At 40.8% G+C, this 23,023-nt stretch overlaps 1 protein-coding gene across 4 annotated transcripts in view; it reads right to left on the reverse strand.

Annotated features, from left to right (window-relative positions):
- Nucleotides 1-23,023, reverse strand: part of FYN (FYN proto-oncogene, Src family tyrosine kinase) — a 142,734-nt gene that overhangs the window by 21,161 nt on the left and 98,550 nt on the right. For 2 of the 4 annotated variants that reach the window (XM_017829327.1, XM_017829318.1), the window contains 8 exons: nucleotides 20,310-20,567; nucleotides 19,650-19,746; nucleotides 15,207-15,305; nucleotides 14,001-14,104; nucleotides 9,650-9,799; nucleotides 6,275-6,439; nucleotides 1,852-2,031; nucleotides 33-109 (listed from right to left, as the gene is read on the reverse strand). In XM_017829327.1, coding sequence (XP_017684816.1) covers nucleotides 33-109; nucleotides 1,852-2,031; nucleotides 6,275-6,439; nucleotides 9,650-9,799; nucleotides 14,001-14,104; nucleotides 15,207-15,305; nucleotides 19,650-19,746; nucleotides 20,310-20,556 — 1,119 coding nt within the window. In that variant the 5' untranslated portion in view covers nucleotides 20,557-20,567. Of the gene's footprint in view, nucleotides 1-32; nucleotides 110-1,851; nucleotides 2,032-5,646; nucleotides 5,803-6,274; nucleotides 6,440-9,649; nucleotides 9,800-14,000; nucleotides 14,105-15,206; nucleotides 15,306-19,649; nucleotides 19,747-20,309; nucleotides 20,568-23,023 lie in introns of all 4 variants that reach the window. The other 2 variants (XM_017829345.1, XM_017829334.1) reach the window with 2 other exon arrangements.

Consider the following 23,023-nt stretch of genomic DNA (forward strand, 5'->3'; position numbering starts at 1 on the left):
ACATCTCAGTGCTCAATACTCTGAAGACAGACCTGGGCTGCCATGTCCACCAAATTCGGTAACTTCAAAGCTCTTCCTTCTCCATCTTTTAAGAAATCTAGCAAACTCCCTGCAAATGCAGAGTTGACACAATAGAAAGATGTTAGGAAAACAATGGCAACTCATCAGGATGGAAGTGCAGCAATACATGCCATATTAAAGACAGCAGTGTTTCAAGTTTAAGAGACAGTTTAAAAAAACCCCATGATATTTTAGAATTCTATTATACTTGCTTTACTCTTCTTTAAGGTTGTCTTGCAGAAGAATATGCCACTAGTACAAGGAGAGTTGCAGGGAAAAGAAACAACATTGTTTTTAGTCTTCCTGACCATTACTGAGAAAGCTGGTCTTTCTTAACTTTTCCAGTGCTCTTTAAAACTACATACTTGCTGCTCTCTAAAGGCCTCAGCTAGCTGAAAAGCAGCAGTTCAGTTCCAAGCCACACAAGCTATGGAAAAAGTCAGATCCCAGCTCAACCAGCTCCAAATGAAAGGTCGGCCTGAAGCCTGATAAGCCCAAAGGGGATAGCATTAGCAAAGGCTATTTTTCCTTAGAAATGAGTAGTGCTCCTTCTCTAGGTAACCCAGAGCTAAACACAGCATGAATCATTAATTTTAGAAGACTGCTAGGAAGACAAAGCAGACATGAAATGAAAGTAACTTCAGCAAAAACAATAAGGACACAGCCTTCCTGTGCAAAGGAGAACAAGGAGGTACCCTGTCACTTTAAATAAAATGCCTATAGCTTCCATCCCAATCTTGTATTCAAAGAGAAGTGTGGCAGTCTCGCTTGATAAATTGTCAGCCTCAAGCTCAGATCCAAAGTTGTAAAATGTTACCGTACAAACTAGTAAAGTAAGCCAAAATAAACCATGTACTTCAGAAGGATTTTGAAAAGTCTTTTTTTTTTTTTTTTAAAGGGAAAAGGCATATGGTTGTCACCAACACATATGATTAAAGTGTGAGTTAGTCGGGGCTTGGATGCCTCTGAGGAGGGAGGTGGGCAAGCACCTGCCAGGAAAATAAAAATCAACTCCAAACAGACTGAAAAAATGGACTTAAAATTTCAGAGTACATCCTCCAACGTACAATGAAACTTCCCTGTGAGAACTTATGTTTCCTATTTGGTTCATTTGCTTTTCCAAAACAAGCAGATTTTTTGCTCTGCTCTCAGCACCCCTGCTGGAGATCTGACGAAGCAAAAAGTTTTCCTTTTCTCATTTTACATCATTACCAGTTAAGTAGCTTAAAGAAAGAGAGAAAGGAGAAGGGGAAAGAGAAAGGCAGAGAGGAGGGGAAAGAATAACGTGCAAATCATGTATTAAAATGATAAATGGGGTGGTCTGAAAATGAAGCTGTGATCTGAGAGCAAGGTGCATGTGACAGAACTCAGGACTGCTAAATGAAGAGACAGAAATCCTAAGCTGACAAGTAAACACTGAAAGAAGATGCTGCAAGAACTCTCTGGTGCTGGAAAAAGCTAGGATCTTGGGAAGCAGCATGTAATATCATCAAACCTAGAAAATGCACATCTCCCCTTGTCAGTGAAGTTTGGATGCTGACGCTGTTAAAATCACTTAGGCTGCACCAACTTCTCTCTTCCCCACCTAGTATAAATTTTCTTTGTGCATCAGGTTTTGGGCCCAATTCAGAGTGAAATTCATAATTCTTCTGAAGACAAAGGTGAATTTAGTTTCCTGTTCTTACTCCCCTTCCTCACATGCTGTTCATGCACCACACTGCACCTTCGTCTGTGTCCCCAAGAAGCATCAATAAAGAAAAAATATTATCGAGCCAGCAGCTCTGGCTTCACCTTTACTCATGTACTCCGTGACAATATAGATAGGCTCTTCAGATACCACAGCATAAAGTTGGACCAATTTGTCATGTTTTAGCTTCTTCATGATTTGGGCTTCCTCTAAGAAGGATTCTGGAGACATAGTGCCAGGCTTCAGGGTCTTGATAGCCACTTTAGTATTTCCATTCCACGTACCTACAAGCACAGACACTTAGTTAGACTAAATATCTTCTCCTCCTTTTTCTGCCTGATGCCCAATGTAACCAAGGAAAAACCAGCAAAGACATTTAATATAAGGGTTATTTTTTAATTTGGTTTCCCATGCTGCCTTATCATTATATTCCTCCCATGCCTCCCTCATATTTTAGTTTTTTTTTTTATACTGAAAAATAATACTCCCACTGGCACTGGGTCACAATTGCTGTTGTCCTACTCAATGTTTCCACTGATCTCCACAGAAACCTCCTCTGAGTAAGAAATGTGGGACTGCTGAAACCCATCTTCATGTTATCTGCAGCAATTACTTGCTAACAAGTAATTGCTACAGACAACTACACAGTTCCAGTCACAAATTTAGATAACAAAACTGGTTAAAACCAGAACTTCTTATTTGCAAGACATTTTAACGTTTTGGTTTTGTTCTGTCAGAGGAAAGAAAAATATTTTAAGAAAAATTCCCCAAAACCAAATCCTAAATTGATTTGATTTTAGAAACACTTGTGTTTCCAAACTGAAATACAATTTTTTCCTTCCCCTCCTCATCTCCAGAAGCTGCTGATTGAAAATGAGGTGGTTCTTGTCTACTTGATCTTGTTCTTTACTTGTGGTCAGCACTGAAATGGACAAGTTGCATCATTTTTCAGTCATCAGCTACCAAGCCTTCTCTAACATCCGAAAGCCTGCACAAGGACTTGGAGAGAGCTGGGGAAAGCTGTCTCAGGGCATTTCACAAGAGATAAGGCTTCACTTAGGTATTTGCAAGGGGAGGAAGGAAGACTGGAAAGAACTGGAAAGAAGAAAACCCCAGAAGACCTATTTATGATAACAGTGGGTTGGTTTTTTTTTGGCAAGGGTGGGGGTGGGGGGCTAGGGGGGGAAGAGAAAGGAAGAAAATTAAACTGGGTAGAAATACCACTTTTCTAGTGCCTTCTGGTTGTCCTTTGCCCAGACTTGCCAGAACCCTGCTCCAGAGTCAGGGCTGAAATGGCTTTGAATGGACCTGTGATCTGTTGATAGGGAGCTGCTGTGTAATAAGGGCAGAACAACACTAAATGACTTCAGGAATTAATCACACTGGGTAAAAATTACCCCTCTGCACTTAAGCATGAGTATAAGCAGAAAGCCTATGAAGTCCACAAAGGCTCTGTCATCAAAAAAGGTAACATGTAAAAAACCCGGTTTGTCTTCGCTAAAAGTACATGAACATTTAGCAGGGCTCAGCTGCTGCAGGGGAAATGGTTAAGCCAAAATAACTTCACTGTGAGCTTTTGCAACCTGCCAGAGCACAAAATGGGCTGGGTCCTTTCCTCTGCAAGTGCTCAGATCCCAGGTCCATCTTGTCTAGCTGAGGACAGCGGAGGAGCAGTGGAGGAGCTGCTGCTCCTGTGTCACGCATCACTTAAAGGGCAATCCCAAATGTCTGGGTGGGGGCTGGAGGCACATATTAGTCAAAACCATGCAGAGCAAGTTTGTTTTCATTATGCCTTGATTTTCTGCTGAGTGTCACTGTACTGTCAGCGGAGTAATGTCCTGAGCTACCACCTCCACTACCCCGGTGCACTTCAGGAGGACTCTTGAGGTCTTAATTTCACTCAGTCCTCCAAATCAGAGCTGAAGCAGACTTTGCTTTAGTAACACTCCTATGTAAGCAGGGAAGGACGCAGTTTTGCCTTCTAACTTTAACCACGGCGGCCAAAATCTTTTCTGATGGGTGACAGGGAGTGTGTTTTGTCTGCAGTCTCTGAGGCTCTGGACCCCAGCATGCTGTCAGTCACAGCCACTCTACAGAGGCACCGCAAATTATACGAACCAGGAATAAAACCACAGTTTCATGGACACCAGTCTGGCATTAACAAACTAGGATTTTACCTGGTGTGTTAACAGGATTAACTGTGTACTATCTGTTTACATTGCCTTAATAAAAATTCCAGAATTCATTCTGTTACCATGAAGTGTTTTCAGCAGGTCTGTTTTTAAATACTCCTATGAATTTCTCTGGTTAAAAAAAGAAAATCAAGCAAAAATGTTAATTTATCCTCTCAGCCCAGATTAGAGTTTTAAATTGTTAAGTTTTTTTGTTGTGGTTTGGTGTGTTTCTCTAATAGAAAATTAGCACGGACTTCCCTCTGAATTCCTCCCATATGTAGTTCATTACTACTTAATGTATTTTTTATTAATTTTTACTGTGTTAATCTACTCCAGTTTGGTAATGCTTCAGGGCTGTTAACATATTTTTATTATACATTAAGAAACATAATGTCATAATTGTAATAATAACTTTTGCATTTCTGACAGATATTTGGTACTGGTACTTGGTCCTTTATTTCCCAGAGCTGATTTTTTTTATTTTTTAAAATTTGTTCCTTTAACTGCTGTATCAGTTTAAGATCTACTGCACACAAAGCTGACCAGTAAGCATTATCATGAACTGGAAACTTGAGCATGCATTCAAGATGGAGAACAGGAAGGTGAAACTGCAGTTATCTGGAGATGCCAACAGAAAACGTATGCAGCTTTCTTCGCAACAGGTCAACCGTAATTCTGTGAGATTCTGTAACTTTCTATATTTCTAGTCTATAAATTCTATAGATTTCACAGACTTGCTGCCGTGCTCCTTGCTGTAATCTTGCAATGGGAAACAGCTGCAAGAACCAAGGAGAACTCACTGGCTTTACATACTTTTGTGTCACTGCAACAAAAAGTGGCCAAACTGCTCCACCAAATTTTTCTGAAGAAACAACACATAGTGATTCTTAATTTGAATTAGTAATTTTAAAGAGTCTCTACAGAACGCAATTTGGCACAAAAATTGAGCCACCTCTCATGAAATGGCCACTGTATTGTGTTTCAATGCTATGGCCATACTAAGATTTATGCACGTTGTCAACTGCTATTGTTTTATACTCATTAAAAGAATGAGGCCCACGGGGTGGGGGGGGGGCGGGGGTCAGTAAGTTTAGCTGGCAAGTGTGCAGAAAACAGAATGTCAGTGGATTTGGAAAATGTCAATATTTCTGGACTTCAAAGTGGGGGTTCAGCTGGGCCCAGCAAGTTTTGCCTCTATTGTCCCTGCTCTCTATATCGAGTTACTGGGTTCTGCTGCAGATACAAATTTCAGACTTAAAGAAGTGGATGCATGGGAAAGCTAGCTCGACAATATCAATTTGCTGATACTTGTCATTATTTTTAAACTGGAAGAGTGGATGGAAGCATTTTCAGGGTCTGATCCCATCAGTGCTAAAACACATGATGAAAGAAAAATGTCTACTTACCAGATTAATTTCTGGTTAACAATTCTGCCTTAGAGGTTTATCATCATTCCTATTTTAATATCTAGCAATTGTGTAGTTACCCAGATAAACCCAATGCAATTAATGCAGTTTAATGCCCGAGCCTCTCATACCACTGTGTGCAAGTGAAAGGAACCTTCCCCATGGATTAATGTATTTACGTTTGACTGTTTCAGGCAATATAAACTAACATTTCATACTATTCTGATCTTTTAGCTTTAAGATCTCTACTTGAAATGTTTATTTCTGCCAAGAGGGCCTTAAAAGATCCATCCAAAGCAAAATATATTCTCTGCCTTACCACGCCACACTTCAGCGAAACACCCCTGACCAAGCTTCTGTTCCAGAAATAATGAATCACGTGCAACTTCCCATGCATCTTTAGCCAATCCAACAGTTTGTGGGGTATTATTCGTAGCAATCACAGTTAAGTTAAAACACAAACCATCAGCTTTCTCTATAGGAGAGGAAATTAATAAAAAAAACACACTTATAATCCAAAATTATGCATGCATTGAGAAAGATGGAAGGTGATTTGTTTTTCAGAGTTGCATCGAAGTTCATTTGCAAACACTGGGTTTTGGATACTCAGGGTAAGGAATTTTTTGTTAGCTTGCAGAAAAAGGCTTCTTGGTATAACTAACAGATTACTATGTGAGCCTTGATTTATTATTAAGACAGAGGTAATTTGTCAAAATCAAAACCTTCAAAGAAAACATGGTATTTTAGTTTTCTTTTGCCATCAATTACAGTGAAAGTTGAAGATTAAAGAATTTCAAAGTTAAAGACATGATTCTAAAGCCATTTTTCCTAACATTTTGAGCATTAATAATTTTTTTTCTTGAGGGTTAGAGTGTCCTACATTTTCACCTTCCATCTTGTAATCCCCACACAGAGAGCTATTTTAGAATAATTATTTTGCTCCATACCCATCCATACTTCCCCAAACTGCCCATTTCCCAGTCTCTTGATCAACTGTAGGGATTCTCGTGGAATTTCCCAGACATCTTTGGTTTTGACAGACAGATCAGTAAGCCTTGGCATTCCTTTATGACAGGGGACTACTAAGCGGCAGCAAAGACCTGCAGCTCTCTCTGATGGAGCCAGAAGTGAAGCCAACAGCAAAGGAGAGGAAAGAAAAAAAAGTGTGACATAAAACAAAAACAGTAAGCATAAAAACAATGCTACTCACAACAGCTGTTAGTTGCATACCACAAAGCATCCTGGAAGATTAGAAATTGAACACTGAAACATGTTCATTTGAGACAGAACAGGAAATATTTTAGTCTCTGCTTCCACAGCCTGAAATGGAAGGTGACTGCCAATGCTTTCTCTCATGGACTCAGAATTTCCCTTCTCCCACAATGCTGCATTAAGATAACCTCATAAGAAACTGCTTCACCATAGTACAGTGTAAAAAAATTAAAAATTATCTGTAAATTACAAGGTGGATTGTTTCTGTGCTGAGCAAAAGAAGAGAAGATTTTTTTTTTCTGAAAATCACAGCAATGAAAATTTGCTGGACTTCTTGTATCCCGGGAAAAGGTATTTTCTATATTCTGCTCTGTGAAAAGGTGTTTTTCTAGGTGTCATGTAAAAGACTTTTCCTGACATTCTTTCTAGAGCAAACCTTTATTAGCATATGCAGCCAGTCCTACATCATTTGGGCAGGTTCATTATATTGTCTCTTGGAAAGCTTCACAGAAGACTGAACTGTGATAACAGTCACACAAGATATTTCAGCAGGAGTAAAAACAATTACATATATATATAAAAAACCATATGTATACATACATATTGATGAGTAGTATATTATGCTGCACAAAGCAGACTACAATATAAAGCTTGCACAGCGACTTGTATCTTAAAACAGGTAAAGCAGAGCAGAGCAAGGTGAGGAACTGCAATTGTATTTCAGACTCAAACATTGTATTCTTCTGTGCAAGATTTCTTTTCAGGCAAGTGAACAGTTTGTTTCAGCATCATAAGCTGGGCAAGCACTGAAGCTCCTTGCAACACCAAGCTCTACCTCATCAGCACAAATGTTGTGTAATGGTGGGGGAATCCCTACAGACACCCTGACCCTGGACCTTGTTGTGTGTCCTGTAGCAAGACAACAAAGATCACAAAACAGGGAAGATTAGCCAAACAGTTGACATGTCTTATTCCAAGATAATTCCAAAGGGAACATTAGGATAGGGACTACTCAAAATACGGATTGTATCTTAAAAGCTTCCTTATGAGTTTGGACAGCTGCAAGAAGAAGCTGGAGGTTTTTAAGACCTCCTTCTTTTCTTTAATTTTAAAAAATAGCTTGGCATGCTGGTGCTCCAGTTAAGTCCAGATGGCACAAGAGCTTATGCTTGACAGGCCAGCTTTTTGGGATTGGGGGAATGATGCTTCAACTTCGGACGTGCTGTTACTGGACTTGAGTCTGACATCAGGACACTGTGGGGATCTCAAAATTTTTCATTTGTACATCTCACCTGTGAAAGCCCAGACATTGTAGTTAGCTTTGTATCTAGGTGAGAAGGGGCTGGGATAAGAGGTGAGTATGGGTAATAAGGGTACTTGGCAGTGGAAAGAGAGCACAGTGCAGGAATGCCTGTGCTCTGTCAGCACAAAGGTTCACTTTGTACATCCAGCTCCTGACCTAGGACTGCTTACATGAGAACAAACTGCTCACTCCACCTGGGTAGCCTGGTTTCCAATGACCTGAACAGGAGGGGTCCTCCAGCCTGGACAGCTGTGGGATGAAGACTGAGGGTGGGTGGCCATGAAGGGTGTCCTGCCAACAAGGCACTGACTTATGGTCTCAGCAGTGGTTCTTCAGGAACCACGCTGATCTTTGCTGAATCATTTGGCATCTTTGAGCTCTCCCTAGAATTAAATCTGGGCACTCACAAGGCATTGTGGCTAATCTACCTCCCACAATTCAGAGTGCAAAGCAGGCAGTTAGAGGCAGCCTTTATGTTTCAAGTCAGCAGGGGCTTGCGTGGAGTGAGGGCTCCTTGTTCGCCTGGATCTGGGAGACAGCAGGTGAAACCTCTAGAGTGTTGATCTGTACTGTGCCTCCAGAGCTACCCTATCTGGATATTACTGATTATGCCTCTGTGTTGCACAAAAATGGCTGTTTCTAAATCTATTTGTTTCTGCATCTTTGCATGGAAAATATACCACCCAAATAAGCTGAACAGAGAAAACTAAAAGTTGACATATATCAACTGGTATAGTGGGGTTGAAAATTATCTTTCTTACATGTGAGTTTTTATGCCTCATTTAGCTTAAAGTAGAGTCACCAGAAACAACTAGAAGTTCTCCCTGGCAGCATGTACCCATCAGAAACTGGGTGGAGAAGACAGCCAGATGTCTAGTATGAATAGCATAAGAATACAGCAGACAGAATACAAAGAATACAGAAAAAATGCCCCACAGAGAAGTTGACTTCCCAAGTAAAAATTATGAAAAGTTTTTGAGCAGCAAGCATTTTGGGTCATCTGTTAATATTATGAAAAGCTAAAGTAAAGGAAAAAAAAACCAAAAAAGCAAAATAATTCAAAATACAAATTTCTGTTCAAAAAGAAGCATGGCAATCTTCTATGTAAGAACCAGTTGTCCTATGCAGGGGCTTAGGGGCCTTTAAAGTTGTATCTGTTGTACACTAATCACCAGTGACAGCAGGATGCATTTTTGGGTGGAATAGTGCATGCCACATTTTAATTACAGAAATTAAAAAAAAAAAAGCTTGGTGGGTGGACACAAACAGTATGCACACAGAAACACCCACATTGCCTCATTTATTTTTTAAATTAGACCAATTATAATTTAAATGCTAATACTGTGCACATTGAACAAAATTCAAGCAGGAAAATTTGACTCAGGTAATATATGCAAACCTTTTGGTCATTGCTTTCAGTGACAATTCCATAATGCAATTCCCTATTTGCTTTATTAGCAATAGTGTGCTGCAAAGTGGTACATATTAGCACTCACTTATTCACAGGGAATTCATGCTTTGAGATGTGCAAGTCAAATTCAGTAACTCTGTTTGCTTAGAAGAAGGAGAGCAGGCAAAACCTTTACCTCAGTAAGCGTTAGGTTTTAAAGGCTCTGCCACTACACTGTGAACAGCATTCAAAGCCATTTATAACTGCAATGGGAAAGGCATAATGGAAGATGCACTACAACAACCAAGACTCATAGCTCAAATGACTCTTTAGGGTATCTTACACATACATCAGCTCAGCAGCAAACACTTTTGTTTTAAAATACTTCAGAGTGCCATGTATTATCTGAAAAATTACCTGAATAATGCTGAACCAGCTGCTGAAGAGTTTCAAATTGTGCCCGAGTTGTGATATAATATCCACCATTGTCAAGTTTACGAATCTTATAATGTTTGACATGATCTCCCTTCATATCATCCCAGTCTCGAATAGACAGGGAATAGGCACCTGTTCCAAGCAAAGGAGAAACCAAAACTTGTAGTTAGCGCTTAGTCACAAAGATTTTGTTTCCTGGTCAGTTGTTACAAAGTGAAAGAGAAATTGCTTCCAAAAAATGCTTACTGTACCCTGAAAAAGAACAGAATTATTTAACACAAGGAGATGAGTGTCAGAGAGATCTTAGGATGTTCACACCACATTCCTTTCACGATGTTCTAGAAAGAAATTGGGACTTCTGGATAAACGAAAACTCACATTTTAACATTTACTGATTCAGGCTGCTAAATTTACTTTTTCTATTCTAAGTTTCAGGTTACACTGGAAATACTACACTTAATGTAAATGACAGTGGCTGGTAAATATCAAGTTTTCATAGGAAGCACTGGAGAAAATGACTTCATACGTGCGTAGTATTGTTACCTAGATGGATACCAAACTTCTTTATAAGCATTAAACAACCAAATAAGGATACTTTGTACACCATAGTCTTCTGAAGGTGATACTAAATGAAGACTGTGCACCAGGAGATCTGCAAGAACTGCATGTTTAACTTCCCAAATCCATGCAGGGGCTTTAGAGCTTACTAGTGGGACTCAGACGCTGAAGCACAGGGATTAAGTGCCATGCGAGATGCCTCAGGACATGCTGCTTGGCAGTTTTCCCACAGGCTGTCACATTTTTCCATCCGTGTTGATACCCTGAAGGCATTTCAAATGTCTCTGGATACTCACGACCAGGCAAAGGAACCTCAGTAGTTTTAGGTGTAATGGTAGCTTCTCTGCAGGTGGGCTACGGGCTTGATTTAGATGCCCACACATAAGCTTCTGGTGCTATTTGGGCAGCTGAATGCCAGCCTAGTTTCTATGAGTGTTATGGCACTGTGGTGTCTGTAGTCATGGGCGCTTGAACAGAACCCCAGCTTTCTGCTGACTGTAAAAGGAGCTCGAGCCACCTACGGAGGGCACTGTACATTCAGGTGTCTTACTTGAAGGACAATCCTATTCAACATATAGTGGCACACATGTTGGTTCTCTACGGTGTCAAAAGCAAAGCCACTTTTTACAGCATAATGCAGCTTCTGAACAAAATCATGGCCATTTCAAAGGCAGCGGAGAAGACAAATCTTCACTCGTGGCTCAGGCAAATACTGTGTTTACTCAGAGGAATTCAGGCATTAAAAGGAAAAGAGGTAACTGGCAGCTGCAGAGATCTCAGGAAGGTCCTCCTTCCAGAGCCTCTGCTACTTTCACAGGTAACCACGTCAGCTAAGCGCAGGAAAGAAAAACCATGAGCAGACAGTTTTGTACAATGTGAAAGGTGGCCCTGGTGTAAGATCTCTTTCCTGGATACCTCCTCAGGAAGAAGGACCACATTAACTTGCAATAGGTTGCACTGGTGAGTGGCTCACTGCCGAGGGAGCTGTGGTGAGTAAAATGTCTTTACCATGACTCCAAGGACTTCTCAAATTCCCTATTGTTTGCCTTCTATTTGAGAGGAAAAGAGCCAGCACTTAAACAGATGATTCTGGTTTAAGCGAATGGGAGGCACCCTTAAAGAAGTGACGGTTGGGTACTTTTTTTTATATTTTATTTCTATTTATTTATTTTGGTGGTGTTGGAACTAGATAATCTTTAAGATCCCTTCTAACTCAAGCCCTTCTGTGATTCTATGCCTTCTAAGTGTAGAAAAATACTCCTTGTTTAGGACAGTTTTCTGAGGTCAGTACTGTTACTGAGTCAGTACACCTCAACCAGTTCTCTCAACTCTTTTTCAACTACGAGTTCAAAGCTTCTTGAGGATCTGCAAGCACGTATTATGCATGCTTTGTACCACTACTCTGGGTTGTACATTGTCAGCTTCCTTTCAGAATTTTCCAGGCAGTGTTCTCCATGTCCAAATTTGTGAGTTTTGATTCACTGGCAGCAGCTGTATTTTCTTTAGTCACGCTCCCTGCCTATCTGGTCACTCTTTTAGATTCTTTAGGAAAATGTAAACAGTCCGTGGCTCCAGGTCTGCAATCACAGCTGCGTGGGTGGCCCTCTGTGGACCCCCGCTGACCTCAGATCAAGTTGCAGGACTGGAGCATTAGTTCAAATCCAGACAAAAACAAGAACCAAGATGGATTTCATTATTCATTTATTTAGGCTGTTGGTTATTTATACTACATGTTATTATCTGATGATGAATTCAAATATGAGATATACATAATAAAAATTTGGGATAGAAATATGACATTACAATATATCATACTAATGAATTTTAAAAAAACCCCAAACCGAAAACCAGATAGCCTTGAAGAGTGGCTATTGAAACCAGGTGAAAGGTTATACAGACAAAAGCTGATGAAGTATCTGGGTAGTCAGGCATTGAAAAAATGAAAAGCCAGCTCCATCTGATTTATTTTGGAAGTAAAAAGAGAAGACAACTCTGATCAAGGGAGGTTAAATTCACGCTAAAATCATCTACAATGATACTTTTTAACATGATCCCGTATAATTTTATTATTGCTATTATTTAAAGCAGAAGGGACAATTCTAGGTCACAAAACAATTCCTGCCTCAAGCCCAAGACAACTAGCTGGAGCAAAGCATTTCGAGAAGACTAATGGCAGAACACACCATTTAAGGCCACCCAGCCAATTTTTTTCTCTCTCGTGAACAACAAGCTTGCTGTTTTCTTCTAACAACATACTGAATCACAACAAGGATGAGAAAGGAAATAGGCATTTTTGACAAAAACCATGCATGTTTGGTTCTTTCCAATGGCTTTGAAGAAAACTTAGCCTGAAGATGTAGAAAGCCTTAAGTTCAAATGCAGAGAAATGAAACTAGCTGCTCTAAGTCCATCCATGATGAATTACTCCATTTCCCCAATGCTTTTGTGTCTCACAAGAACACGGAAAAAAGCCCTGAGTTAGTTAAGTAAACAGCCCTGCAAAATATATCCCCTATCACAGTATAAAAAATGGGAAAACCAGACTAAACTGATAATGTGGTTTAGAGAAACAGTGTTGTGTTTGTTTTTAGGATCCATGGCTGCATATATGATCGAGTTTTTAAACTTGGCACAGAGTGGAATAAAGACTTGTTCCTCACACACATCATAGCAACTGTTGGTGAAAAAAAACAGGTGGAGGCTATTTGCAGAAAAAGAGCAAGTTAGAGCCTGTCTTGCTCCTGGTGAGAGTGCCTCACTGCTCTGTGAAGCATGATTAAGTTGTGTGGTGACAAGAAATTGGCTGTCTGGAACAACAGCCTGTCTATTCAGATTTTGTATCAGAAACAGTCTTCAGAGTTATAGGCAGCAAAGGAAGAATCCAGTGACTACAAGAGTCAAAGATATAAAACTTACAATTTTAGATGACAGAATGCAGCATCTGAAGATAGATTGGGTAGAGGGGAAGCATTGCTTCTCTCCTTTAAACCCCTTAACTAGCCATAACTCCAGCACTTTGCATGCTAAGTCTAGCTGACAGTGTGCTCTGATCAAAGCACTGACAAGTCAGTGCTTTAAGCACGTGAACCATCATTAGACTTCAGAACTTACATGGAATTAATTCCAGTGACTTATGCCTCCCACAGCTTTTGTTTTGGATTGCTGATTAATTGAGAAATGGCCAGGTTTGTTTTTACTTAGTTGCAGTTTTCTCCTCAATAGTTATATGAGTTAGAGAGATCTTTTCATATATGTGAAACTTTTGAAGAAGATGTTGACAGGCCTTGTGAACAAAATGTAAAAGCAAAAATAGCACCCATCAAGAAAACTGGAACTCCTTCAATATTTTTAGAGGGAAGGAGGAGAATACATCCTTCCACTTGACTTCAACAGAATAGATACAGTTGAACACTTTATGAATATATTAATTAGAAATATATTCAAGTTTTTTCCCTGTTAATATGTGAATTTGAAACTGCTATATAATTTTTTTTCCTTTTCTTCCCCCACCAGCCAAGGATACAGAATTTCAAAGGATCACACTGTGTGACTTGCACTGCAGATACCATGGGTTGAGCATGACAGAGGTTGCACTTGGGTTGTTCTTTGCTTTAAACACTCATTCTAAGACCTAAGATATCCAGACATCCACAAATACATGCAAGATGATTCTTATCACTACCTTCATACCACTGAAAACGGTACGTCACACACTTAGCACAATTTTTCTTGTTTATTGTCTCATTTGTTATCAGAATAACTTTGGCCAGCCTACCTTTGGTAGTTTCACTTTCCCGGATCAGGAAGGTACCTCTGGGGTTTCCAAATGACAGCAGCTGCCTCTCGGCATCTTTTCGGCCAAGTTTGCCAAAGTACCACCTTAGGGAAGCATCAGAAATAGTAAGGCAAATGCCACATAGCATTATTAATTAGTGTCACAGATCTCAAACATGGAGGATTATTTGTGGAAACTATGGTTACTCAAGTATAGTCAACCATTTTTGTCATAATGTGTCTCTTAACATGGTGGAAAGGCAGTGTGACAAACTGTGTAGTAAATGTTGCATATGTTATGCAGTAGCACTTTGCACTAAGCCTGTAATAAGTAGTTGCTGAGAATGTTTGCTTGGTATCCTACGAAAAAGGCAAGACTTGGACAAACAGAAACCAAGACTTGGTGGATGGAAGGAATAGACAAGGTAAAGAGCAGAAAACTGTGTGGCTGCTGAAGAGCAGTATTTTGACAGATGTTGCTATAAGCTACATATTTGACTTATACAGTGATGTATTAGTAGCCAATATTTTTGTTGAAGCACATCTCTAAAACCTCAGCAGAAGGACCAGATGTAACCACTTTACTGTGGTTCTCTATGAGGCTTTCAGAATTCCTGCCTTTTTTCCTTCCTGCAGCAAATGTTTTTTTTTTGTTTCACAATCAACCTGAAGTGCAGACTACACCAGTGCCTGCTCAGCTGTATAAGCTCCTCCACTGTATCTCTTATTTTGGAAATAATATGGATACACACATCACTCATTTTCTTTGCATAGATATGTCCTCATTATGCTGCCTGCTGCATGAGTTGTAGGCATCCTACTATCGTAGGATTTGTATTTGTTGATGCAATGCGCCCTTTTTAATAGACATGCAGCTGACTTGCACACTAATTGACTCAAAATATTTTTACAAGTTGGTTCAGGAAAAGCAAGGGCACCTTCTGGCTAAAGCTTGAAATTAGTCGACACCTGAAAAAAGGAAGCAGACCTATGTTCCTTTAGGTTTTCTTCCTTTGTTTTGACATTGAAAAAGCACTGAGCTTGTGCTTCTTTTGTTACTAATTACCTAATTATTTATCAGTGTGGTTAAGAACTGGAATAAACATAATGTAAGTAATCTGAAAAATCACTGCAATCAATCAAAACCAACTCCTCACACCTACTTATACAGCACTAATGGGTCTTTACAACAAAAAAGAAAACATACTCCTCTGCTTGGATGGAATCAACTGGAGCCACATAATTACTGGGAATGTAACCAGTTTCGCCTGTTGTCAAGGAACGGGCCTCCCACCAGTCTCCTTCCCTGCAGAAACAGAGGTGAGGAGAAGTGAGAGTGAGACACAGCTGTAAAGACAATGATCTGACTTCGTTAACTGTGTGGCATAAGAAGCCACAGCAACTCATCTCTTTATCACCAGCATGCTTCCAAGACTGCTGTTCACATCTAAACCCAAATAATAAACATTTCTTTATACCTGTAATTATTTCAGCAGTGATTAGTAGTGTAGCCTTTCAAATGTAGCATAATGGCATAAATAGGCATAACAGCCCAGTAAAATCAGGTTTGTGCAGGCTGGATTTGGACTAGAATACTGAAAACTGTCTCCATGGCAATTATTTTAATACAGACCCTTGAGAGAGCTTATAGGAAAATTGCCAAGATGAATATTGTGTGCTGGTTTTGGCTGGGATAGAGTTAATTTTCTTCATAGTAGCTGGTATGGGACTACGGTTTGGATTTGTGCTGGAAACACTGTTGATAACGCAGGGATGTTTTAGTTACTGCTGAGCAGAATTTACACAGCATCAAGGCCTCCTGTCTCTCACCCCACCGCATCAGCAAGGAGGCTGGGAGTACACAAGGGGTTAGGAGGGACACAGCCGGGCCACCTGACCCCAACTGATGACAGGAATATTTCATACCATATGGTGCTCTACTCAGCATATAAAGCTGGGAAAAGAAGAAGGAAGAGGTGGGGATATTCAGAGTGATGGTGCTTGTCTTCCGAAGTCACTATCACGAGTGATAGAGCCCTGCTTTCCTGGAGAGAGGCTGAACGCCTGTCTGCTGATGGGAAGCAGTGAATGAATTTCTTGTTTTGCTTTGCTTGTGAGCATGACTTTTGCTTTACCTATCAAACTGCCTTTATCTCAACCCATGAGCTTTCTCACTTTTACCGCTCTAATTCTCTCCAGGATCCCATCACGGGAGGGAGTGAGAGAGTGGCTAGGTGGGGCTGAGTTGCTGGGTGGGGCTGAATTGCTGTCTGGGGTTAAACCATATCACTATGTCACAGCACATTCACTGCTAATTTTAAACTTCTATGAGCATAATTAACCTGAAACCCAAAGATATCAAAAAGCCATCTATCAACATGGCATTTTAGATGGCTCTTAAGGAGCACGCTTCATTGACTTGATTCCCTCTGCTGGCTACCTGGAGGAGGTGTCTGAAGTAGCAAAGGACTAGGCTGAAGTAGCAAAGGACTAATCTTGGGGTCTTGGGACTTCTGGTACCATTTGTTGGATCCAGAGGAGGACCAGAACCTCGACCGGACTGCAACCACCACTCTCGACTGGACTGTGACCATCGCTTTCAACCAGACTGCGATCACCACCCTCGACGAGACTGTGACACCACTCTCGACCGGACTGCGATCACCGCTCTCGACCAGACTGTGACCAGCACTCTCATCAACAGGTTTTCCCTCTCCTTTTACTCTGGACTCAGGGGGACCACGTGGGGCTCAGCACAGGGGCCAATGAACACCACTCTGTTCGTGCCCCAGGGTGCTGGGTTATACATCTGGTTTTTGTGGGTTAAAACCAATTGTTTGTCTATATAATTGTATTTATGGTATTATTTTTATTAAATCGTAACTCTGATTTATAATCTCTTTGGAGCTGGGTTCGTTTCTGCTGCCGGTTTACCTTTAAACCAGCACAGATGTGCAGCTTTAAGAGAATTTATTTTTCAGCTTTTTACAGGATGCAATGATTTGGAACTTAGCAATTTGTCTTTCATTCTTAGCACCAGATTCACCAGTATTTAACTCCTACTGCTAATAATAAGCATTTTCTTTTCTATTTCTGGATTGCTTAGAAACTCTTTCACAGTTCCCCTCTCTGTAAACCAGAATTTTGTTCACTAAATAAAGCACTATTATCAAATGTGGCTGGAGAATTCAGCCTCTTCTGGAAGCAAGCAGTTACAGAAAACACAGTCTAAGCTATTACCGGCAAGAAAGGTTATGACAAGGTGGGTTCTTACTTTAAATTTTCAACTCCACTTTCTTTAACAGTTTGAAGGAGCATGAACTCTAAGGAAAACAACTAAAACCCAACTGTGATTAGTCAAAAAGGAGCTGCTTCCAATTTTACAGTTCAAAAAATGTGAAGAATAAATAGCTTTTGTAGAGGCTGGCAGTTGACACTATTTTAATACACCTTGTATGAATTACTATGGCAGACAAATAGCCCTATCTGTTTGCATCCCTAATTTTACCAGCTGAAGTGCTAACCCTTCCCCCATATGCTGCTGTAGAATATTTCTGAGACAATATGCTATACTGTGGTTGATAAATTGTACCATTCCATTTCTTCTCCTTACTGTACAGAGAGTCCACTAGATGGAGGTATTTTGTCGTATCTAGGGAGGGGAAAAGTAGCCCCGTAGATGATCACAAAATCAGCAACAACCCCCTCCGCTTTGATAGAGAAGCTTAAATCTCTCAAAGCATTGCCAGAAAGGAGGAATGCAGGCTTTTTTCACAGCTCTTAATTTTAGACATGCAGCTGAGGTAGGAAGAAATTAGCCAGTGGGGCTAGACAGGGTGTGTGGGAGTGGGGGTGGGGATGCTGGGCATAGCTGAGTGTTTTGGAGCCCCAAAGTTAGACTCTGCTCTGAACCACTCCGCAAGTACCTTCCCCCCCCAACTGCCTCTAGTATAATTTCTGACTTCAAATCATGGGGATACCCCCTGTATGCCATTTCAGGTATTGCTGCCCTGAATGTTTACTTCAAAGCACAAATCAAACTTGTTGAGCACTAAAGAAAAATCCAAACCCCTCCAAAAATTCCAGACAAACTAGTTTTATGCACATATATGCTTTCTGTTTGCAAGCACCATTGGCAGACACATAAAAAATGGGCTTTCATATAATTTCTGATACAAGTGAAGAGAGGAAGCATTCTTAGAGAAACACAGCCTTCTGTAGGTCCCCAGCCTGGATGTCACTACTCCAGTAGTGTGGTTAGGTCCATGTTTAAATGCAGAGCTCTGACTACAGTGGATACTGAACTTCTATAATCCTGCAGAAAAATCAGTGGATGTTTGGTCTTTTGTTAGAAAACCTTCTTCCAGGCAGTAATTACCTGCATCAAAATGCATGTACTGCAGCCATTCACATGTAGGAGAATCTCTCTGTCTCACCGACTTCAAGGATGACTTGACTTCTCACCCTGCAAGCCCCTGTGAGCATCCCCTGATTTCATCAACTGGCATATGTATTTATAATGTGTGGAACTTCTTCTTGTTTCAAGTTATAGCATAGTTTGTACAAGGTTAGGAAAGCAGCAGGTAATGTGAACAAAAATGGATGATAGGTTAAAAAAGGGCTTGTTTTCAAGCACTGATTTAGAAGTAGAAAGGTTTTAAACTCCTTCTCCCTTTACTAATCATAACTGAAGTTTCTGTGCTTTCATCTACATCAAAGCCCTTCAGCTTCATGAAATATTCCACAGAATTACCTGATTTTTTTTAACTTCAATGCACATTGAGCCAACTCCAACCCTGCAGTTGTTATATTAAAATTAACAGGAGTTGCACCAGGGATGGATATGCCTCATTGTCACACAGTGTAAGAAAAAAAGAGACCAATATCACAAAGCCTTTAGAAATTGGCATTGTTTTTAACCCATTTTTACTTCTTCATGATAGCAATACTGAACATAACACAGAGCCTTCCACTTTATGTTCTTAGCCAAGAATTACAAGATGTTCAGATATAGGTCAGTAGCACAGTGAATTTTAGATGTTATTTTTAAGTTGCTAAGGGATTTTTTTTTCTATGGGCAGTTGATAAAATTAATTTTAACTTGATGATTTCCAGGATAGAAGTGTGGTTTTCATGTCAGATGCAACTGTGCAATGGTAACAGAACTTCCTAACATGTTCTGACTGCATGACCTACCTTTAAGAGGAAAAAAAATGCTTTTAAACCCGGCACGCAAGTCTGGATAGCGCCTCTTTTGTGAATCAGTTTTTAGCTCATTTCTATGTGGAGATACTTGCATCAGATTGCAAAAAGTGTTAGTACCTGCCTTGCAGAACTTCTGTGGCTACTGGTAAAGTACAGAGCTGGTAGTCTCAGTTCTGAATGTGGGGTTACTGTAAAATGTAAGCAGTGAATCACACAATCTCACACTTATTTTTGAAGTAAAGCTGCATGTGGTTGAAGTTTTTTTTTTCCCCTAACAATAAAGCACTTCGCAAAAGTGCACTAAATGCAAGGACAAGTAAGTAAGCATAGAGTAAAACCCCTCCATATCTTGAATATCCAACATTAGAATTTAAAAATAACATAAGCAAACATGATTGTAAACATTATAGGTTCGAAAGTATTAATTTCCCAGCCTAAAACTTACGAGCTGTTAAGTATCTGGAATTTTTCTCCTTTGTGAAAACTCAAGTCATCTTCTGTTCTTGCTTCATAGTCATAAAGTGCCACAAAAAGAGTTACACCTAAAGGAAAAGATAGGTGCGTTATACTCTATCACAAAAAGCAGGAGAGAAAGGAACCTGGAGAGATGAGGTGGCTAAGCAACATGTAACCTACTCAGGTTGCAGAAGAGCAAAATAAACTAAATCCTCCTACTTTTTGAACAATCATTCTAATTCCTCTTGTCTTACGCAGCCAGCAGGCACTCCACCTCCTTCACTCCGTACAGTCACAGAACCCCAAAAGGGCAAAGGGGGTTTGAAGAGAGAGTGTAGACATAGCCATGCCAAGTATTTCCTGTTAACAATTTGAGGTGGCTCAGCCCACACTTTCCATTCCCTGCTAGAGCGATGAGGCAGTTAGCCAAACTGGGTAAGTACACATAATTTCTCACCTCCCAAGTGAACTAGCACCTGCAAATTAGCAAAGGTAAGGATGAAGACTCAACTCCACCCCTACTTCAATTCTTTACACTGTTTCATGAAATAACTCTCCCCAAAAGCAGCATGCTGAGACAGTCATGTCTCTGCTGTAGGCACAGGATTGACACTCACTAAGAGAACTAAAATAAGACTTTCAAACTCACCTGTTCCTCCTCTTGTACGCAGGGTCCCTGTATGAGAAGAAGAATTGACTCCACCAAACACAGTCAGTCCTTGGCCTCCTGTGGCATGGAAGTTGTTGTAGTTTGGGATTGAAGTCACACCAAAGCTAGGATAGTGCTGTGGAGTGGGATCTGTCCCATAGCGGTAGCCTGAGCTTTGAGTTAAACTGCCATCCCTCTCGTCAGTCAGTTTTGTTGCTTCTTTATCCTTACATTGCACACAGCCCATTATCTAAAATCCTAGGAGAGGAAGGGAAGGACAGGTGTTTATATGTTGATGCTCACCAGATCTCCCCCAAACATACATATGATGAGGCTCAAATTAAGTTCACTGCTCAAAAGTCAAGTACTTTGAAAAAACCCTGCAATGGTTTGAATATAAACAGCAACATGTTGGAAAAAAGCTCACACAAAATCTCCCTTTTGGTAGTTTCCCATTGACGCCTGGGGAAGAGGTCCTGCCTGCTCTTAGGGTAGTGGCAGATCTCTGCCAAGCCCTGCCAGGCAATAGCTTGCATGGTGGGCAAAAGAGGATGAAATCCCTCTTGCTCACTCTTCACCAGGAGGGTATGACTGACAGGCAAAGGACTCAGCCAAAAAAGTGCAGCTTGAGGTGTTCAAGTCTGCCCCCCACCACACAGAATGAGGCACTTGGCTCATGGTTCATATTTGACCTTGCCAACTACCCAGGAGCAGACTTCACCTAAAGACAATACAATCTTCTTCCATTGCTGGAGCTCTGCATGGCAAGCAGAAAAGCAGTCATGGTGCGCCAATAGTTATTACAGCACAGGAAAGTAGTAGGGAGCTATTAGAGGACAGAACTAAAACAAACTGAAGGCTAGAACCTGCTGATAGCAGAAGGTGGGGCTGCCAAAGGTACACACATTAAGAAACTAGAGAAAGTCCCAGAAGAATTAACATGTCAAATGAAGAGCATCTCAAAGTCTGGATCCCGGAAAGGATGAAAACAAGAGTGTTTGAAAAGGTTGCTCTAAGTTTTTTTAATTCTTACAACCTCTTGTTCTGCACACTCATGGGGCATTACCAGAGCCTGGGTTAATCTCTCTTAATTTTAGGTCCTGTCTCTCTCTACATAGAAGGAGACAGAGGGTGATTCACCACATCTTAGAAGCAGTCCTGAAAGGAGGTTAGTCCTGTTACCTGGTGTTGCCTTTCATCTGCTAGCTCTAACATTTTATAAGCCATGTGCTGGGGTTACCGAACTCTTTCCTATTGCCTCAAGTTGATCCTAGGCACAAAACCTGAGTTTCTGAAGCTGGGTGTGATTAATCTAGGGAATCAGATATTTATCTGGATGCATCCTTGATCTGAACCAGTATAGTGACTCTTTAGATGTAACCTGGTGCAAAAACAACATACTCTAAACACTGAGGCTGGAAGAGCAGTAACAAAAGAAAATCTTCAAAAAACTAGACTTATTAGACAAACTTTTTCCAGAATATATAAATAGACAGGGAGAAAATGCGGAGAACAGAAAAAAAAAGTGTAGTGAAGTGCATTTTTTTTGCCCCATATTTCTCTTTCAGATTTCAGCCCATATCTGTCACTTAGGGTAAATAAAAAGCCTATGTTTTTTTAAATTTCCTAATTTTTCTGTAGCTGCCAGGCTGGTTATTTTCTATGCCTTACCCCAACATTAACACAGGAAGTTGGTTTTGACAAATTCATGGGATTCAGAAAAAACATGTTTCATGAGTGCTAATGCTTGAAAAATTATGCAGCAGCTCCCTGTTTGTTTGTGACAATCCACAGTCTTGATATCTGTTTCCTACCTCTAACCTTGCCTAATTAAAAAGCAGAACACTTCTGTTTAAGTGTATTCTCTAAAATTTGCAGACACTTCCAGTTATTCTACAAGCCTGTTCAGAAAAACAAGCACCATTTTGGTTGGTCAGTGTGAAGCCCATCCACAAGAAGGGACGGAAGAAGGATCCAGGGAACTACAGGCCTGTCAGCCTGACCTTGGTGCCCAGCAAGGTTATGGAACAGATCATCTTGAGTGTGGTCACATGGCACATACAGGACAACCAAGGGATCAGGCCCAGCCAGCACGGGTTTAGGAGAGGTAGGTCCTCCCTGACCAACCTGATCTTCTTTTATGATCAGGTGACCCGCCTAGTGCAGGACGGAAGGGCTGTGGATGTTGTCTACCTGGACTTCAGCAAAACCTTAGATACTGTCTCCCACGGCATTCTCCTGGAAAAGCTGGCATCCCAAAGTCTGGACAGGTGCACTCTTCAATGGGTAAAAAACTGGCTGGATGGCCGGGTCCAGAGAGTGATGGTGAATGGTGTTGCAAACAGCTGATGCCTGGTCACTAGTGACATCCCCTAGGGATCAGTATTGGATCCAGTCCTGTTCAATATCTTTACAGACGATCTGGATGAGGGGATCGAGTGTACCCTCAGTAAATATGCAGACAAAACCAAGTTGGGTGGGAGTGTTGATCCGCTGGAGGGTAGGAAGGCTCTGCAGAGGGATGTGGACAGGCTGGACTGATGGGCTGAGACCAATGGTATTAGGTTCAATGAGACCAATTGCCAGCTCCTACACTCCAGCCACAACATCCCCACGCAGCGCTACAGGCTGAGAGAAGTGTGTCTGGAAAGCTTTCCAGTGGAAAAGGATCTGGGGGTGGTGGTCAATAGGCAGCTGTAGATGAGCCAGCAGTG

The sequence above is a fragment of the Lepidothrix coronata genome, unplaced genomic scaffold (genome assembly GCF_001604755.1).
Source record: "Lepidothrix coronata isolate B3197 unplaced genomic scaffold, Lepidothrix_coronata-1.0 Scaffold5, whole genome shotgun sequence".
Taxonomy (NCBI): Eukaryota; Metazoa; Chordata; class Aves; order Passeriformes; family Pipridae; genus Lepidothrix; species Lepidothrix coronata.